The sequence below is a fragment of the Schistocerca gregaria genome, chromosome 3 (genome assembly GCF_023897955.1).
Source record: "Schistocerca gregaria isolate iqSchGreg1 chromosome 3, iqSchGreg1.2, whole genome shotgun sequence".
Classification (NCBI taxonomy): Eukaryota; Metazoa; Arthropoda; class Insecta; order Orthoptera; family Acrididae; genus Schistocerca; species Schistocerca gregaria.
In genome coordinates, this window is record NC_064922.1 from 786,942,605 (window position 1) to 786,964,319 (window position 21,715).

Here is a 21,715-nt window from a genome sequence, read left to right on the forward strand (position 1 = left end):
CCCGCTCATATTAAGGAAAAACTTGAGGGTTAAGAATGTTTGGTGCCTGTATAACACTCTTTTTACTCAAGTAAAATGTTTCTTCATACATTACCTTGCTGGAAGGTAGCTCACATATAGAAAATAAAATCCAGCTGCTCTTATCGCATAGAATTCCACTATTACATTGCATACCACAGTCTTGTGGTTATTACTGTTGCCTAGTGACTTGCTACAAGAATTTGCAGAAAGTGATCTAAATTTTTGCATGCTCATCACCATTTCAATGTACTTTGCTTAATGTTGTATGCACTAGTGTACTCCTTTCTTTGTAGCTTAATGTTTGTCCATATTTTATGTTGAATATGATGATTTGCTAGTGGTGGTTCTTTTTTGTTATTAGGGTGAAATCATAAGAAGTAAAAGCAGTGCTTCTCTACCGTTTCCATTAATACTGTCGGGGACAGTAGTTTCTGCAGAATGGCTTTTGTATGGCATTATAATTAAAAATCATTTCATTCAGGTAAGTATTATAAATATTAGCACACTGTTGGGGTATAGTTATTGGCAATCACATTTTCACTTTTACTAATATTGTTTTGTGCACCCATGGGATCATTATGAATGTCTAATCAATTTCCACATATCTGTTGGAATGCCTTGTGTTCATGCACATTCAATGTATCTCTGTGTTGTTTCCCTAGCAGCCTGTGCTTGTTGTAATGATATGACAATGGAATTGCCTGTGGAATGTCATTATTTTGTACATAAAAATTGTAGTGTATGCTGAATGCACTCGCTAAATAAAATATACCCTTTCATTACCAATAGTCAGAATTAAAGCAACATTTTAGATCTGCTTTATTTTTCCATATTAAATAATGTTAAGACATTCACAGCTGCAGTCCCCTCCTCTTGAAAGGGGGTGGGGGTGTGACTTGTAAAAACTTGCTGAATTTTCACATACAAACTACAAGAAAATAAGATATATTGGGTGCCTTTTTCAACTTTATTGCTTCAAAATACCGTTAAACATGAAAAATAAGGAGAGACTAAAACCCAGAGATTCAGTCTACAGTCAAAATGTAAGCAACAAATTAGTTTCATATTGTCTGTTATCATGAGAAGTGGAAGAAAGATGATTTGTATAGCTGCAGAAGAAAGTAAGAATTTGCTCCAAACCCTGAATTAGTAGTTAGGGGAAAGAGAAAGATGTGAGAGTTTGAGTTTGAGTGGGGGGGGGGGGGGGGGGGGGGCAAGCACAAGCAAGTTGGAAGAAGAAAGTGTGTTGAGAAGAAAGTAGAATAGACTAACAAAGGAAAAATCAGACTTAAATGGAGACCCCATGATGGATGAGGAAACCCTATGATGGGTGAGACAAACAATGACCACTGGCTTCCATGAGACTGAATCCTTAATAGTGGCATTGCACAAACGTGACACAGTGATGAAAGTATCTAGATAAAAGGCAGGTTGTTATGACCTGGTGCCTGAGAACAAGCATCTCAGAAATTGCGAAGATGGTTTGCTGTTTGTGTGTTGTTGTTCATTTTGAGCAGGTATGGAAAGTTGTTGAAAGATGGTGAACCATGAGTAGACAACAAAGTGTTGGACATCGATGTCTCATCACAGAATGTACAATACTGGTGCAAGCGCAAGCGCTCTGGAACACACAGTTTAATACACATTGTTGAACTTCAGGCTCCATAGCAGATGACCCTTGCATATTCTCATGGTGACCGAATGTCATCAGTTATGATTGCAGTGGGTGCAAGATTATAGATGATGGCCCACAGATTAATGGAAATGTATCATCTCACCAGATGAAGCATGTTTCTTATTAAACTAAGTTGATGGTCATGTCCAAATATGCCATTACCCAGGCAAACAATTGCTCGAAACATGCATACTGCCATGGACATGGACTTTTGAGGACAGCATTATGCTATCAGGGGCATTAACTTGCACCTCTGAGGGACCTATGCTGGTTATCAAAGGCTCCATGAGAGTTGCGAACTGTAAGAACATTACTGCAGACCACTTCAATCCCTTCTTGTTTCATATCTTCTCAGACAGCAGCAGCATTTTCCAGGGAGGATAACTATGTCACAAGGCCAGAATTGTGCTGCAGTGTTTTGGGGATTGCAACAGAGAACTCATTAATATTGTGGACACCAAATTCACCTGACCTGAACCAGTGGTACACTTCTGCGATTTCTGAGATGCTACGGGACCAGCTCAGCATCCTCCAACCACCGGACCATAATTAATGGGAACTGTGTGACCTGTGTGTAGATATAAACTGCCACACACCTCTGGATATTACCAAGGAGTTGTTGAATCTGTGCCATGTAGAACATTTTTGTATTTCCTTCCGAAGGTGGACAAGCACATTGTTAAGGAGTGGTCATAACATTTTGGCTGATCGATGTATATACTGGAAAGCAGGTCCCAAGTGGTGAAGTTTAGAAGTACTCCCTCAGCCATGGGCATCCAGATGACTTGTGTGGTGAAAAAAGTTTCCATGTCACTGCAGTTACTTTCCACCGAAGTTCCAAGTAGCTCCAGGGGATCAGTAAATTTTATTCCAGGTTTTTATCACGTAATGAGAGAAATATTTGTTGGGTGTTAACTGCTTCAGTTTGTAAAGGGAAATTGCTATCCTCGCAACATAACAAATCCATAAATTAAAAGAGGAATCGGCATGCTCAGTTTAAAGTTGTTTGTGTACTATTCTGTAACACATTGCACCAGACAGAATGCAGCCCCACTGTGAATGTTGTTCTTGGGCATGAGATTTGTCAGTTGCTATTCATAAGCAGCTGGAATTGCCATGACTGCTGTCATGAGATTGGAAGTTTCTGTGAATAGGTGTGTTAGGAAGGCTACTGAGATACCAAAGTACCTCAAGTACTATCCTGTCCAATGGATATCATCTCCTGTACAGAAAATATTGGATCTATTGCCTCTCATCTCGTTGATAATGAGTGGCATATCAGTTGTAGATCTAGCTGCCCCATGGAAGAGACATTGGCCATTGAGGACTCTGGGTACTACAGCCATCGCCTAACCAATAGAAGGTGCTTTCTTTTGCTGAAACTGAAACTGACCATGAGCCAGTGAGAGGCATCTCACCTATTGTGAAAGTTGTTGTTGTTGTCCATTGTTAAGGAAGCATGGGGCTGTTAATCAGCAGTAGGTCAAACATTTACGTGTGTAATGTACCACTTAAGGCAATTGCAACAAGGGAGAGAGAGATTATCTTGGGCATTCAGTATGTCTTCCTGGAGACCTCATTTAATGTGTCGAAGTGACTGTTCTGGCAGCCATTATGACTAGCTCTTCTTAAGTTTCGAAAGTTTTACAATGCCCCACTGAGTTCATTGTTGTGTCACACTCAAAGTTGGCAATAAGCGTATTGTTCCTGTCCAAAAAACAATTTCCATAATCTTTCTTGCAGACTGTTTGCAAGCATTTTATTTATTTATTTATTTTCCAGGGAATTAGTGTGCCACCACTCTGTAGACAGCAATTTAGTCTCACAGTTCACATGTTTAATCTAAGTCTCATCTCCAGTTAAGATCTGATCAAGTCAGTCACGACCTGTTTTTTAGAATCCAGAAATGTCAGTGATATAACCATGCATTTGTTCTTTTGGATTTCTGTCAAGATATTTGATACCCATCTTGCACGATAGCCTAGCTTATGTGCAACATTCCAATGCAGCAAGAGTCATAAAATTTGTGGGAACCTCAACAAGAGCTTCATCATTGGAATAGACAGTTTTGTGGCATCTTTCACAACCAGTTCACCAGTCACAATCCACCTTGCTCTTCATCATAAACATTAGTTTTCCCACCTTTAAATGTAATGCACCATTGGCCCACTCCACCTTCAGTGATTTTGTTTCCATACACGTCACACAGCTGCTAATAAATTTCAGTCATTTCCCCCCCCCCCCCCCCCCCTGCTCCCCATTCCCTTCCCCCAACAAAATAATCATTATTGCTGACTGCACTTAACAGTTTGGAGGATTGTGAATTGTGCCACACATTTAAAATTTTGCACAGATATTCAGACAGAACTTCATAAGATTTCAGAATGTTTCAAAGATTGACAGTGTGCTTTAAATGTTTAAAAAAATGTAAAATTTTGCACTTCATAAAACGAAAAACATAATAGCCTATCACTTCAGTATCAATGAATCACAACTTGTAGAAGCACGGGGGTGTAACAGTTTGTAGCATTATTAAATGGAATATTCAGGTGTCAGACTTGCTTATTTATAGGATTATGAGAAAATGCAATTGGTCTACAAAGGAGACTGCTTATATAACACTCATAAGACTTATTTTACATGTGTCTATGCCCTGGAGCAATCAGGAAATCCAGGAAAAATGTGAATTTTTTTTCATTTGGGAAAAACACAGAAATTTTTAGAATTCCGGGAATTTTTCATTGTTATGGTTTTCAGTTAAATACTGTAGAGAATAACAGCAAAACAAAACTTTAATTGCAAAGAAAATGTGCTGTTTACAAGAACAAAGCACAGTGCACACACAAGTGCCTGCTGACAGCAAAAAGTGTCAAAGGCTTTAGAACAGACTATGCAATATTTTGTAACAATGAACTGTTTTTGATAAGCATTACATCACAACTGTTCACATTACTAACAGGTTGTGGGAAAATATTGTGAATGGTGGTTTGAGAAGCTTTACTTTCAAATAAATTTCCATTTCTGAATGTGTGATGGGGTCTTATACTTGAGCACCAGCCACTTACAAAAATTGCGGGCCTAGAATACCAGCCATTATTTAAAATTTTACTGGCACACTTGTGTGCATTGTATCTTAAAGGATAACACAAGCTAAAGTTTCAAGGTTGTTTTTCATTTTGATTTTAGTCCTTTAGTAGATCAAGAATTATGCAATAATGGCGCAGAAAGTATAAGTAGCTTTCAAATTCTTTTTCTAGGTTAAATTTCATAGTGTTGGACAGTTCTTTTAATCTTTAGCAATCAAAGGATTGCTAAATTTTGTAGTTCTGAGGGAAAATATATTTACACTTAACATAGAAAAAATTATTTTCTGAGCCAAGGGAAAGTGTATTTTTAATAGGGAAGTGCAGAGAAAATCTGGGATTCTTTTTCCTTGTCTGTGTGTACAATAATAATAATATTGCACAAATGAGTGGTACTCATATCAAATAAGACTTTGGCTGGATACTGAATACTCCAAAGAAGGGAGCCATGAATGGTCACAGGTTTGTGTGACCCATAAGAGGGTCACAAAATGCTGAAAAATTTGTACTGGAATATGCTTAATGATGGACACCATAATGGAGGTGTACATAAAAAGTTTTAGGAACAAGCTTTTTGAGGAATCTACATTACTGGGAAATGGAAAAAACACCATGAATTAATCGAACCCACAGAGAAAAATTTTGTTGATCCACTCTTGAGGATGATTCCAACAAACAGTGCTCCCCTCCCAGGGAGCACACAGCTCTTTTGGGGTTGTGTGTGTAGTGCACACAGGGCCTCGGGCTATTGCAGCCTCTCTTCCCTCATGGGCTGCATTCCGTTCTTCCCCCTCCTGCCCTCCCTCTTTCTCCCTTGGTGTTTCCCTTTACAACAACTCGACTGTTCCCTTGGTTCTGCTATTGCTTTATGTCTTGTTTTGCTTTTAAACTCCCCCCTTTTTCTTTCTCCCTCCCCCCCTCCCCTTTGGGTTTGGCCTCCCTTTCAAAAATGTGTCTGTAGTGTGAGCTATTTCGGGAAGAACTCCTATCTTCTTTGGCATTAGTTCCTCTCCTCTCCCCCTCATTCTCATTTCCCCACTGTAGCGTCCTCCCCCTCTCTGCTGCTAGGTCACAAGCACGTTAGCCAGTACTGTTGGTGGGGCTGTTATTTACTCACATGGTTGAGCCCCTTGACAACGCAGGGATCACACTTCTTGCACCTGAGCTATAACCACCTCGTGTATGCCTAGTAGTAGTTGATTATCGGAACTCCCAACGATGATCGCCGTGCCAGGTGGCCCTTGATGTTTCTTAGTGGCACCAAAGGGGTGAACCTGATTGCAGTGGGTGGTACCAGAGCACACACTTCAGACATGAAGCATGCTAAGCTCCGTATTTCTGGCCACTCTTCTGTTGATGACTCTTTAGATAGAAATGGTTCTCTCTCTGGCTCTACTTTCGCTTCCTTTGCGTGCCACTCCCCGTGAGGAGGGCAAGGACACTGGCTTGGGGCAAAACACTCTCCCTGCTACTTGGTTTGTTCCAGGACAGATGGGGAGCCTCTTGCCATTACCAAACTGCTCTTTCTTTGTAGAACACATTGAAAATAAATTTGATGAAGTGACTCCCTTAGTAAGATATGATCAGGTTCCCTGCTGATCAAAAAGCTCTTCAGTCACTAAGTCGAGTTGTCTTTGTGCTTGTGAGTCCTTAGGAGACATTCCAGTGACCATTACTCCTCATCAGTTCTTAAATATGACACAGGACATTATTTTCAACAGGGACCACCTCCTTCAATTTGATGAGAAACTCGGGGACTAATCTGTTGCAGCACAGCGTCCGTTTCACCTGGCTAGTCCAATCTTGGTGATAACTTCGCTTTCATCCTGGGTTTTGAGGGGGGATACTCCTCTGGAAAAAGTCAGTTAATGTTTACCCAGTGTGACTTGAAGTCCTATGTTCCACCTCCTGTGCACTGTTTCCAGTGTCTCCATTTGCAGGACCCATACTATGTGGGCCTCAAGCCCACTCATTCTCTTTTTGATCTGGGTACTGCTGTAACTTGCTCTCTTCCTGACCACACCTCCTCTCGCCATCCAAAGGAGGAAGGAGGTCTCGGGGACGAGGCCTCTCTGACATCTTTAGGAGTGTCGTCCCCTCCCTCTCAACCACCAACCAACCTAAATTCATGGGTGTCCCTCCTTCCTTATTGGTGACGGATACCGACTCGGCACAACTATCAATTCTGGCCTGTTTGATGTCCATCTGACCAATGGAATTATAATGTTTGTCATCATTTTTTGGAATTGCAATTTCTTCCTTCTCTCTAACACATAGCTTGTATTGTATTGCTGGAATGTCATTTTATGGATTCTCATTTGCAAATTTTTCTTGTTTCCAAGCCTTCTACTGGAACCGGGTTAGCCTTGCGAGCCTCCGGTGGTGTCTGTAAACTGATCTAAACTGACATTGTTAGCTCCTGGATTCCTCTTCAAACTGCACTGGAAATGGTGGTGGTTCAGATCCATTTAGACTGGACAGTAACAATATGCAGTCTCTGTCTCCCCACAGCCTGGCCTCTTACACTTTCTGCCCTCCTTTGACAGCACCTCCCCCCCCCCCCCTTCTTTCTCCTTGGGGATTTTAGCACCCATAATACTCTGTGGGATGGTACTGTGACCACTGACAGAGGCAGGATTGAAGACTTGCCTCCTCAACACCAGAGCTCTTGAACAATCTAGTGTGGCATGCGACACTTCTGCGGCCATTAATCTTTCCATCTGTAGCCCTGGATTCCTCTCCTCTCTTCAAAGTGTAGTCCATGATGACTTGTGTGACAGCAATCATTTTCTGATTGTTTTATCTTCCCTTCAGCATCAGTCACTTCGATGCCCTTCCAGGTGGACCTCTACTAATGTGGATTGGGATGCCACTCTCTTGACTGCCATCCCACCTGCTCCACCACATGGTGGCACTGATGAGTCTCTACAGAGTTTGAGTGATGGCGTCCTTTTAGCTGTAGCTTCAGCGATTCCCTCTTCCTCAGGTTCTCCCCAATAGAAGACTGTTCCTTGGCGGATGCCATAATTGCTGCAGTTATTAAAGACCACTGTTGTGCCCTCCAATGCTACAAATGATATTCATCTCTCGACCACCTCTTGGCCTTTAAATGGCTTCATGCCCAATCCTGTTATCTAGTTAAACGCCAGAAACAGGTTTGTTGGGAATAATATGTCACTGCCACAGGGCTGCGTACTTCCTCTTAGCGGGTATGGGCAAAGATCAGTTCCAGTTTTGGCCACCATCCTCCTACAGCTGTCCCGGAAATTTTCCTGGACGATGTTATCCTCACGTGTACGGACTCTATCGCTGAACATTTTACTCAGCATTTCGCCTTGGCCTCTGCCTTGGCCTCTGCCTTGGCATCCGTCAACTATCTGCCTGCATTTGATCATCTCAAACACCATCTGGAATGACTCCCTTTATCTTTTTTACCTTGTCACTTGGAGCCTTGTATTGTCCTTGTAGTGAGTGGGAATGTGCTAGTGCCTGTGTTATCTGCCCCGACACGGCTTCTTGACTGAACTAGGTGCACAACCAAATGCTTAAACACTTATTGGAAAGAGAGGGGTATTCCCTTCCCAGTGGCAAGAAAGTATTTTTGTTCCAGCTTTGAAATCTGGTAAACTGCCTCTTCAGATGGACAGCTATCATTCGATCAATTTAATGAATGTCCTTTGCAGGTTACTTGAATGTATTGTGAGTCGTATTGGATCCTTGAATCATAGGACATTTTGGCTCCAATCCTGGTGGTTTCACCAAAGTTGTCCTACTGCAGATAATTTAGTCTACCTTGAGTCTGCAATCCGAACGGCTTTTGCCTGGTGTCAACACCTTTTTGCAGTCTTCTTCTATCTGCATAGAGCTTATGATACCACATGGTGCCAAAACAGCCTTGTCACTTTGGTAAATGGGGCCTCTGGTGCCTGCTCATGATTTTTATCTAGAGCTTTCTTTACAGGTACAGGTTAGCACCTCCCATAGCAACTTCCATCTGCAGGAGAATGTGGTTCTGGTTTAAGTGTCCCTCACTTTTACTGGCTATCAGTGATCTGGTGGTGGCTGTGAGATGTATAATCTCTCCCTCTTTGTATGCTGGTGACTTTTGCACATATTTTTGTTTATCCGCAGTGGATGTGGCTGAACGCACTCCAAGGAGCAATACACTGAATGCAATCATGGACTCTCACTCATGGTTTCCAATTTTGAGGTGCCAAGATGTGCACTTATTGGTCGTCATGTTAGAGTGCATCCCATCCAGATCTGTACCTTGATGGGCAGTCCCTGAATATGTTGGTCTCTCATTGGTCTTTTGGAACTGGTCTGTCATTCCCAGTTGACATGGCTTCCCCAACTTTGTCAGTAAAGCAGACGTTCACAGCTCAATACTCTTCAATGCCTCAGCACTACCAACTGCTGCGTGGACCGCTGTATTCTGCTCCGGCTCTACAAAGCATTGTTCCAGTTCTGTCTAGATTATGGGAATCTCATATATAGCTCAGCATCACCTTTGATGCTACAGATGCTGGACCTGATACTGTTGTGAGAAGACTGGCAACTGAGACCTTTTGGACTAGCCCCATGATCAGCCGGAGCAGAGGCTGGTGTTCCACCGTTACAGTTTCAGCACCAACAGCAGTGTATTGCTTATGCATTATGTATCCACTGCTCCCCAGAGCATCCAAACTACCATCTCCTCTTTCCAGATATGGAGGTCCATCCCCCCCCCCCCCCCCCCCCCCCCCGCTCCCCCTCCCACATTGATAACTCAGGTCTGGGGTTAAGATCTGCATCCAGTTCCTTTTTTCAGAGCTCCAGCTTCGCCTCTACCACCCCTTCTCTGGGCCATCTCACACGCAACCCCATGGATCATGCCCTGTCCACAGTTCTGTCTTGACCTATGACAAGATCCGAAAGACTTGGCTCCACCTCAAGCCATCTGCTGCCAATTCTTTTCCATTCTCGGCACGTTTCATGGTTCAGAAGTAGTCTATACTGATGGTTTGACGGTTTCTGGTCACACTGGCTCTGCTTATGTTCATGCACTATGCTATGCACTCCTGTTCTTGCCAAATGGCTGCATTGTTTTCACTGCAGAGATGGTAGCTACCTCTTGTGCTCTTGAGCATATCTGTTACTGCATTGGAGAGTCCGTCCTTAACTGTAGCGACTCATTGAGCAGTTTATAAACTTCATCGTCCCTTGGTCCTGACTGTCCAGGATTACCTTTTTGCCCTCAGTGTGGCTGTTGGTGGTCTTTATGTGAACCCTGGGTCACATCGGGATCCTGAGGAATGAAGTCTCTGACAGTCTGGCCAGACTTGCTACTGCAAGCCACCTCTTGAGATATCTATTCTGGAAATAGATCTTCGATGTGTATCATACTGCCAAATTTTAAGGATTTGGAATATGGAATTGTTTACTCTGACGTCACTGGATGAACTACAGGCAATAAAGCAATAAAGGATACAACGAATTTGTGGAGGTCCCCTATGGAGGCCTCTCACAAGGGCTCCACAATGGCCATACTTGGTCCATATTTTGCTGGGCTGTCCTAACCTAGTCGTTCTGTGGTGGACTCTGACCTGGTTTTGTGATTTATTCATGAAGGGGATTTTTATCACTCAATTTAATGGAAGGTGCCTCAGCCTTGTCAGCACATTGAAGAGTTGGCAGAATGCCCTGTTACCTCCTCTGCCTTGACTAGTCAATAGCTATCTGGCTGGGCGTGGTGGTCTGCCCCACCTGTTCTTTCACTCTTCTCCCCCTTATTGCATGTTCTTTTTTACTTTTTTCTTCCCATGTTTACCGTGCTTCTCTCGCCCTGCCCCTGTCACTAGTTTTTTCTTTTCTGTGTATTATTGTTGGATGGGGCACCTCTTGTAAGTGGAAGGGGGTGTATCCCCCATGGCACTTTCTGCCTTTGAAGAGCTCTGTTAGACCTTGGAGATTTCTTTCCTTGTGTTTCACAAACTTGACCTTTCTTTGGTGTGCAGTTTTGGTTTGCCTGTTCCAGGCAGACGGGACTGATGACCTCGTAGTTTGGGCATTTTGATTGTTAAACCAACCAGCAATGACAATCTCACAGACAGTGCCATACACATCCGTGTATAGTCAAATGCCAGTGTTAGTGCTCTGTATACACTCCTTTTGCGGAAGTGAAGCCGGCAGTTCCCACATGGAGACAATTATAGAGGTGATGAATGTAATCTTGTGGAATGGCCTACCCTGCAAATACTACCTGGTGCCTCAATTGGGCCAGATATCCTGACAGTCTCGCAGACCTTGGAAGATCGCATTTCAAACAGTCACAAATGTTCTGCGTGGGGGAAAGATGTAGGGATTGCGCTGGCCAAGGTAGTTGATGTACACCTTGGAGAGCAAGTTGAATGGCATGGGTTACACGTGGATGTGCACTGTCATGTTGTAAAACCACATCACCTTGTTGGCGCATGAATGGTAGCATGAAGGGTTGAATGATGATTTGGAGGTCCCTTCACTGTTCATTATTCTCTCCATGATCACTGGAAAGAAAAGCCATTGTCAGATATTGCTCACCACACTGCGATGATGCATTTTGGCCCTATGTGCCTCTGTCGTGTACACTCCAGATGATGGTGCTCACCTGCTCGAAGCCAGATACATGTGTGACCATTTCTGGCACCTAAGCAGAAGCAACTGCCATCACTGAAGACAACAAGTTCCCATTTGTTTGTGCATAATTGCCTGTTGCTACACGATGTTGGAGTGTGAGCAGAAAATGCTCTAATGAGACACAGGATCATAGCTCTGCTTGATGGAGATGGTTGCAAAGGGTTCTCACTGATATTTCTGGAGCAAGTGTGTTCCTAATTTGTTGTGAAGTTTTAGCGCAGTACGATACAGCACTTTGTAAAATGCGACAGCCTTGTGGCACGCACCTGTGCATTGCTGCTGTCCGGACTCAGGCTGACGGGCGTGTGGACCCTATGCTGACATCTGGCAACAACCTTGATGCAATGTGGAGACCTCTTGCTCCATATGTATCACATTTCTACAATATGACAACCCAGCCTCCCACAGATCTGCTAAACACCCTCACTCAAACTCTGTCAATTGCACAAACATATCACATCTGTGCAGTTGTGGCGTGATAATCGTGTTGCAAACACAGACAGAGCTCTTTACGATATGGAAAACTGGCTACTGCTGGCTCTGTAAGTGGAAAGCTGTTGCAAAACGTGCAACATTTTTGTGGCTGATAACAAGGTTCTTGGTTTGGTGTGCAGCTGATCATTGCATTAACTGCCCTATCTTGTTGAGTCCTTTGCAAGTATGGCATATCTTAGTCACTTGTGTCAAGGGATTCTGTAATTTTCCAATATTGTACTAGAACACACTATGTATTGCACCCTTAGGGACTGTCAGGACAAGATCAGACTAATTACAACACATACAGATTTATTTAGGTAGTCACTCTTCTTGCCCTCTGTATGAGAATGTAATGAGAAGAAGCCATAATACAGATAACACACTTTAAGTTGGACCCTGAGCAGAGGATGCTGAGGGCAAAAGTTTGTGAGTGACTTGTTGCACTTTGGCTGCCGGGACAAGCCGCGCCTCCTCTTATAGTAGCCATATTATATCTTATAAAAGAAACATACTTGTAATGGATTAATGTGTAATAGAAATGACACAAATGTTTACTAGTTGCTAGGACCAGGTACACCTTCCTTTCTTATTTTTGTAAATAATATTAAAAATAGGACAACACCGCACACAAATAAACACTACATTTTTAGTGACTATGTATTGCTATTGCACACACTACCTTCATGTAGCTAAGGTAGGCAATGGACGTACATTCTGGAGTGACATGAAATCAGCTGACTTGCTCCAGCTGGAGAGTGGCAAAGTTATAGTGTGCAATCTGTAAGTGGTACATGGGAATGACTCTTTGTCATGCACTTCATAGTAGGTTGCAGAGTACAAATGTAAATCTAAAATGGGGTGTCTGTGAGTGATGCACGGAAATGAGATAAACATTGCCAAAAATCCTTTCTACTCCTTTCAAAAAAATTCACGTCATACACTTACTAAGTCTTAAACATGTGAGCTGGCCTTTCGAAAGATAAGCCCCATGCATTCTGCCAGTGTGAAATACTCCAACATATAATGTACATAATCAGGGAGATAGAAATTAATAAGAGGACTAGTGTGATTTATCAACAGAATGAAAAGTTCTGTCCAGCATCTCATACTAGCATGGCCACAAACCATTTACCCTCTCTGAGTTGCCAAAAGTTACCTTGATCAGTAAATGTGATACAGAAAATAATTGCAGGAATATGGGTACTTAAACCATTTTGATTCTTTACACTAATATTCATGACACTTTAGGGTTTGGCAATGCAATATCAAAAAGGGACTTTGTTCTCACCAGAAACTTGTTTGGGGTTTACATAGTGCTCTCTTTCCACAGTTTCACCATTATTTAACAGTGTCTCTTCTCCTTCTCTCTTAAGGGAACCTATTTCCTGTATTGGTATTTTTAATTATATTTTGTTTTATTGATATATATTATTGTTATTGTCACTACTACTACCACTACTGCTGCTGCTTCTGCTGCTGCTGCTGCTAGTACTTATTATTATTATTATTATTATTATTATTATTATTATTTCTTTCCTTTCTCAGACATTATGTCTGGTTAAAAATAGAAAGTGACGCGGACCTTGATCAAGTGTGACATCCTTTCAACTGTACGGTATATGTTAAATTGCATTTACGAACTTCGGGTAATTGAACATGTATCAATAATTACAGATTTCTGTAATTGTATATATATGTTTGGATGTAACTGTATTGCGTTGATGTACTGGTGGATACTGTGTGGTACGACTCCTGTAGTTGATAGTATAATTGGTATAATGTCAACGTTATCCTGATGCCACATGTCCTTGACTTCCTCAGCCAGTTGGATGTATTTTTCAATTTTTTCTCCTGTTTTCTTCTGTATATTTGTTGTATTGGGTATGGATATTTCGATTAGTTGTGTTAATTTCTTCTTATTATTATTGGTGAGAATGATGTCAGGATTGTTATGTGGTGTTGTTTTATCTGTTATAATGGTTCTGTTCCAGTATAATTTGTATTCATCATTCTCCAGTACATTTTGTGGTGCATACTTGTATGTGGGAACTTGTTGTTTTATTAGTTTATGTTGTATGGCAAGTTGTTGATGTATTATTTTTGCTACATTGTCATGTCTTCTGGGGCATTCTGTATTTGCTAGTATTGTACATCTGCTGTTTCTATTTGTTGTTTGCAAAGTCTGAATTTATCTGTTGTGGTATTGGGTTCTTTAATAATATGCTTGCTGTAATATCTGGTGTTTATTGTTTGATCCTGTATTGCAATCATGAATCCTCCTCTCTCTCTGTATGTATTGCCTTTTCTTAGCCATGTGTTGGATGTGTCTTGATCGATGTGTGGCTGTGTTAGATGATACGGGTGCTTGCCATGTAGTGTTTCCTTTTTCCAATTTACTTTCTTCGTATCTATTGATGTTATGTGATCTAAAGGATTGCAGAAGTGGCTATGAAATTGCAATGGTGTAGCCGATGTATTTATGAGTGATTGCTTTGTGAATTTTGCTAGTTTCTGCTCGTTCTAGAATAAATTTTCTTAACTTGTCTACCTGTCCGTAATGTAGGTTTTTTTATGTCGATAAATCCCCTTCCTTCCTTTCTGCTTAATGTGAATCTTTCTGCTGCTGAATGTATGTGATGTATTCTATATTTGTGGCATTATGATCGTGTAAGTATATTGAGTGCTTCTAGGTCTGTGTTACTCCATTTCACTACTCCAAATGAGTAGGTCAATATTGGTATAGCCTAAGTATTTATAGCTTTTGTCTTGTTTCTTGCTGTCAGTTCTGTTTTCAGTATTTTTGTTAGTCTTTGTCTATATTTTTCTTTTAGTTCTTCTTTAATATTTGTATTATCTATTCCTATTTTTTGTCTTTATCCTAGATATTTATAGGCATCTGTTTTTCCATCGCTTCTATGCAGTCGCTATGGTTATCCAATATGTAATCTTCTTGTTCAGTGTGTTTTCCCTTGACTATGCTATTTCTCTTACATTTGTCTGTTCCAAAAGCCATATTTATATCATCGCTGAATACTTATCTTCAGTAATTGGTTGATTTGTTGCTGCCAGTAGTTTTAGATCATCCATGTATAGCAAATGTGTGATTTTGTGTGGGTATGTTCCAGTAATATTGTATCCATAATTTGTATTATTTAGCATGTTGGATAGTTGGATAGTGGGTTCAGAGCAAGTCAGAACCAGAAAGGACTTAATGAGTCTCCTTGGTATATTCCACGCTTATCTGTATTGGCTGTGATGTGATATTTGAATTTGTTTGGATATTAAGTGTGGTTTTCCAATTTTTCATTATTATGTTTAGGAACTGTATCAATTTAGGATCTACTTTGTATATTTCCAATATTTGTAGTAACCATGAGTGGGGTACACTATCAAAAGCCTTTCGGTAATCAATGTATGCGTAGTGTAGCGACCTTTGTTTAGTTTTAGCTTGGTATGTTACCTCTGCATCTATTATCAGTTGCTCTTTACATCCTCGTGCTCCTTTGCAACAGCCTTTTGGTTCTTCATTTATAATTTTGTTCTGTGTTGTATGTGTCATTAATTTCTGTGTAATGACTGAAGTTAATATTTTGTATGTTGTTGGTAGGCATGTTATGGGGCGGTATTTAGCTGGGTTTGCTGTGTCTGCTTGATCTTTAGGTTTCATACAAGTTATTCCATGTGTAAGTGTATCAGGGAATGTGTATGGGTCTGCAATGTAACTGTTAAATAATTTAGTTAGATGTGAATGTGTTGAGGTGAACTTCTTTAGCCAGAAATTTGCTGTTTTATCTTTTCCAGGGGCTTTCCAATTGTGAGTAGAATTAATTGCTTTGGTGACTTCATGTTGCAAAATTATCACCTCAGGCATTTGTGGTATCATCTTGTATATGTCTGTTTCTGCTTCTATCCACCGTGCATGCCTGTTATGTTGTACCGGGTTTGACCATATGTTGCTCCAGAAGTGTTCCATGTCTGTTATTTTTGGTGGATTGTCTATTTTATCCCCCAGGGGCTCAGCATTCACTTGCTGAGTACGGGCTTGGCGACCCCAGGGTCCTGAGCTGGGGACTGGTCTGCACCGCCACTCTCCTGTCACTGTAACCCCCGGACATGCTTCAGCGACCACCGTACAGCGCGGCGGTGAAATTTTGTGTGCTGCGGGGAATGGTAATCTTGGCTTGACCGCCTGGATTGCAAGGAAGGCCAAGCTCTATAAAAACCCCTCAATCTTTCTGTGTGCTCCGCACCTAGAAGACGCATGGCTGTTGGGGTGGAACAGTCGCAAGTGGACAACCTCTGGGGCACCTGCCACACCCCATTTATAAGGCTTACTCAGGCACGCGGGGCTCTGTCTGAGCAGACCTTTAGTTCCATAGCTGCTCGTGGGACTGCAATGGACCCTTTGACCTCTACATTTCCCCCTACCAGTGCCTTGGGTGGGCCACTGGTAGGAAAACACACCCCATCGAAAAAGCGGCTACGCGCTGAGAGTCCTCCAGCGCCTGGTGTTGCTAGAGATTTAACAGACTGTAGTAACAGAGCACATGCTGATAATCAGAATGTGTTTTTTATTATTAAAAGGAAGGAGGGTAGCTTTGAGAGGGTTTCTCCCTTTTACATCCACAAGGATCTTGAGGGAATTGCAGGAACACTGAAATCTGTAAAGCGACTGCGCAATGGGACTCTGTTAGTTGAGACTTCTAGTTCCCGTCAAGTGGCTTCCCTTCGGAAAGCAACCTGTCTAGGAGATTACGCCATGGAGACCAAGCTCCACTCCACTTTGAATTATAGTAAGGGTGTTGTGACCTGTAGGGACTTGGTGGATATCCCCATAGACGAGTTAAAATCTGAGTGGGCTGATGAAGGTATTGTTGACGTGCAGCATATTATGAAACGAGTCGATGGGGACCTCGTCAAATCTGACTCGTTTATTCTCACGTTCAGTTGCCCGAGACTCCCAGAGCATGTTAAAGCGGAGTTCTTACGTTTGCCAGTACGGCCATATTTCCCCAATTCAATGCGCTATTTTAAATGTCAGCACTTTGGGCATACTACGTTGGGGTGCAATGGGATAGCCACTTGTGGTAAATGTGGTCAGCCTGCCCATGAGGAGCCGATTGTTCATTGCCTGTGAAGTGCGTGGATTGCTCTGGGAGTCACCCTGTCTGGAGCCGGATCTGCCCCATCTATCTTGAAGAACAGAAGGTACAGGAGATTAAAACATCTAAGCGCGTCCCCTATGGTGAGGCCAAGAAGCTCTTTAAGGCCATGCTACCTCCTGTGTTTTCAACATCTTTCGCTTCCGCTCTCAAAAAACCGGTACAACTGGCCACTGTTGCTACGCAAACGGATGTTGCTAGTGTTAGCACTAATACCTGCGCTTGCCAGTGCACTTGTGCTGCTGCGGTTGTTTTGCAACCTGCGGCTCTCCCCACTACGTCGAACAAGGCCGTGGTTGCTGACATTGGGGTCGTTCCTGCCTCTCCCCATATGGCACCTTCTGACCAGGCGAGTAAAGCTCCAAATGTTGACAAGACTCTGCATTCTAAGCCACCCAAGACAAAGCCTCATAAGGTGAAGGTTTTGTCACCTGAGGAGACTAGTCAGCGTCGATCCAATGACGAGGCCATCATACTGTCTGACATCTCCCGTGGGTCATCATCGGAGCTTATGGACATTGATGTCGACCGGGGGAGATCTTCTCGCCCCAGGAAGAAATCTCTGGCCAGTACGGGCTCACCTCCAAAGCACAGAGGCAGGGTGAAAGTTCAGCCACCCTGATAACTGGCTCCCATATTACAGTGGAACCTGAATGGGTTCAGGACGCATGTGGCCGAATTACAACTCCTTATACGAGAGTGCCCCTTGTGCTTATGTCTCCAAGAGACACATTTTCGGGCCACTGATGCCCCTTCTTTATGGGGCTATACCGTATATCAAAAAGATGATCTGACGGGGGAAAGGGCAAAGGGTGGTGTTGCGGTTTTTGTCCGTGACATGCACCCCTCATCTGAGCTCCCTCTCGTCACCGACTTGCAAGCAGTTGCAGTTGACATTCTTGTGGGTCAGAGGCTCACAGTCTGTTCAGTTTATTTACCGCCTCAGGATGCGATAGACTCTGAGGCTCTCACGGACCTTATTAGCCAACTCCCCCGCCCATTACTTCTTCTGGGGGATTTCAACACTCATAATGTCTTATGGGGCTCTCCGACTACTTGCCCCAGGGGTCGCATTCTGGAAAGCCTCATGATGTCTGAAGAACTGTGCATCCTCAACTCTGGTGCTCCCACTCATTTCTGTACCGCTTCTGGGTCATCATCGGCTATTGACCTTTCCTTTTGCTCTCCAGCACTTGCGGATTCTGCTCTGTGGGAGGCTGCTGCTGACCTCCATTCTAGTGACCACTTCCCCCTTTGTATTCGCCTCCTGGATGAGGCTGTGGCATTACCAGTGCCGCCCCGGTGGCACCTCTGCAGAGCTGACTGGACACTTTTCAGCCAACTGGCTGTTTTGGAACACCGTGCCAGCGTCCACGAATGGGTAGACCATGTTACAGCCGTGATCTCCCATGCTGCTGAATTGTCAATCCCACAGTCATCCGGTCATCCTAAGAGGCGTCCTGTCCCTTGGTGGACCACTGAGAGCCGATCAGCCATCCAAGCCCGCCGTGCAGCTCTGCGCCGCTTCAAGTGCCGTCCCTCAGCTGACAATCTTGCGGCCTTTCGGGTGGCAAGGGCCAGAGTGCGGCGAGTGATTAAAGAGAGCAAACGCCAGTCATGGCAATTGTTCTTGAACTCCATCTCTCGCTCCACTAGTTCTACGAAAGTATGGGAAGCCATCAGGAGGATTTCCGGGAAACTCAGCCAGCTACCTGTCACAGCATTGCTGCATCAGGGATGTCTCCTCACGGCGCCGAGAGACATTGCCCAGACACTGGCCGTGGATTTTGCGGACTCTACCGCCACTGTTAACTGTGATCCAGATTTCTGCCGCTACCGCACTGCCATCGAGAGGGGTCACTTGGACTTCCAGTCTCTAAATTCTGAACCCTACAACTGCCCCTTCACAATGTGGGAACTGGATTCTGCGCTGTCTGTGGCTCATGATACTGCGCCTGGTCATGATCAAATCCGGTACAGCATGCTGCGGCACTTGTTGCTGCCATCCAAGGAAGTTCTCCTGAACTGTTTTAATATGATATGGTTATCCGGCACGTACCCTGATTCATGGAGGGAAGCGATTTTGATTCCCCTCCTCAAACCAGGGAAGGACCGAACGCATCCCAGTAGTTATCGGAGTATTGCTTTGACGAGCTGTGTTGGGGAGACGTTGGAACGCATGGTCAACCGCCGCCTGGTTTGGCTGCTCGAGACCAGGCAGCTCGTTAGCCCCTCTCAGTGTGGCTTTCGGAGATGTCGTTCCACTATAGACAACTTGACCCTGCTTGAGGCCGCCATCCAGCAGGCCTTCCTACGTAACCAGCATTGTCTAGGGGTCTTATTTGACATTGATAAGGCGTATGACACTACTTGGCGCCGCCTTATCCTCAATCAACTCCATGAGTGGGGCTTTCGTGGCCGTCTCCCCATCTTCATTCGGTCCTTTCTTTCTCACCGCCTCTTTCGGTATCTGGTTGGTAATGTGCTATCTGATTTGTACGTACAGGAGAATGGTGTTCCTCAGGACAGCGTTTTAAGTGTCACCCTCTTTGCCGTCGCTATTAACAGTATCACGTCTACTATCAGGAGTCCTGCCCAGTACTCCTTGTTTGTGGACGATTTTGCTGTTTTCTGTTCTTCCTCCAGTCTTGTCACTGCTAGTCGGCAGTTGCAGCTTACGATAAAGCGCTTAGAGGCATGGACTGCAAAGACGGGTTTTACCTATTCTGCAGACAAATCTGTGTGTGTTCATTTTAATCGTTCTCGGCGTCCTTTTATCTCCCCTGAATTGCGTCAGAGGGACACCGTTCTTCCTTTTAGAGACACTGTGAGGTTCCTGGGCCTCACTTTTGATTCCAAGTTGTCATGGTTGCCTCACCTTAAAGACCTCAAGGTTCGGGCCCTGAATGCACTGAATATTTTCAAGTGTCTGAGCCATCGGTCCTGGGGAGCAGATTGGGCGCGTCTGCTGCAGTTTTATAGGGCTTTCGTCCGATCGCGTCTTGACTATGCTTGCACCGTGTATGGGTCAGCAAGGCCTTCGTATCTGAAGACCCTTGATGCAGTACACCATGAGGGTATCAGGCTGGCCACTGGTGCCTTCCGTACCAGTCCCATCCCCAGCTTGTGTGCTGAGGCAGAGCAACCGCTGCTCGCCATCCGGCGGAAACTTCTCATGGTGCGACGGGTGTGTCATTTCCTTGCCTGTCCTACCTCCCCTGCGTCCCTACCGTTGCCCGACCGCCTATGGAACGTCTCTTTTCCAGTCGTCCCAGGGCAACGAGACCATTTGGGATTCGTGCCAAGCATTTGCTTGAGTCCCTTGGTGTGGAGCGTGTGGCCCGCCAATGACAAGGTTTTACTCGCCTGCCTCCCTGGTTGCTTCAGAGGCCCAGCATCCTTCTAGACTTGTCGGAGAACCGGAGGAACGGCACTCCAGCATTTGTTTTTACCTTCTTATTTTACGATATTTTAAACCAGCATCCGGACCATGTACCTGTATTCACAGATGGCTCTAAACAGGGGGACTCTGTTGGTTGTGCTGTGGTTTTCCCTGATCGAGTCGTCAAGTTACGGCTTCCTGTGGCGTTTACCATCCTTGATGCCGAAGTGTTTGCAATCTTGCAGGCATTGGAGCAGATAAGATGTGTTCCCAGTCTTAAGTTCCTCATCTGTTCTGACTCCCTGAGTGCCCTTCAGACCATGCAACACTTGTACTCAGCGGATACGGTCGTCCAGAACATCCATGATGCCCTACTCCACCTGCAACGGCAGGGGAAGGAGGTTTCTTTCTGCTGGGTGCCGGGGCACGTGGGTATTAGGGGAAATGAACTGGCGGATGTGGCTGCCAAAGATGCATGTTCCCTCCCTCACGTTGTTGAATGTGCCGTCCCCCTCGATGCTGTAACCTCCCTTTTGCGTTTTCGTGTTGTGCATCAATGGGAAGAGGAGTGGCTGGCAGTTTCTGACAATAAGCTGCGTCTGGTAAAGGCCACTACGCAACCATGGCGTACGTCCTACCAGTCATACAGGTGGGATGAGGTTCTCCTCACTCGCCTCCGCATCGGTCAGTCCCTTAACGCATGGTTTTTTACTCCGGCGGGAGGACCCCCCAATCTGCAGAGCTTGTGGCATCCAGATTACAGTCCGACACATTTTACTTGACTGTCCTTTATTCTCTGACCAGAGGTCGGTGGTTTCTTTGCCACCGGATATGCCCCCTGTTTTGCAAGACGACGCAACGACTGTGGTTAAGGTCTTACGGTTTTGGGTCCTGTCCAATCTGTTGCCTCGTACACTCCTGGAAATTGAAATAAGAACACAGTGAATTCATTGTCCCAGGAAGGGGAAACTTTATTGACACATTCCTGGGGTCAGATACATCACATGATCACACTGACAGAACCACAGGCACATAGACACAGGCAACAGAGCATGCACAATGTCGGCACTAGTACAGTGTATATCCACTTTTCGCAGCAATGCAAGCTGCTATTCTCCCATGGAGACAATCGTAGAGATGCTGGATGTAGTCCTGCGGAACGGCTTGCCATGCCATTTCCACCTGGCGCCTCAGTTGGACCAGCGTTCGTGCTGGACGTGCAGACCGCGTGAGACGACGCTTCATCCAGTCCAAAACATGC

At 44.2% G+C, this 21,715-nt stretch overlaps 1 protein-coding gene across 1 annotated transcript in view; it reads left to right on the forward strand.

Moving 5' to 3' along the window:
* Positions 1-21,715, forward strand: part of LOC126354236 (sugar transporter SWEET1-like) — a 44,480-nt gene that overhangs the window by 13,391 nt on the left and 9,374 nt on the right. The window contains exon 5 of the mRNA XM_050003733.1: positions 383-502. Within this exon, the coding sequence (XP_049859690.1) occupies positions 383-502 (120 nt within the window). The remainder of the gene's footprint in view (positions 1-382; positions 503-21,715) is intronic.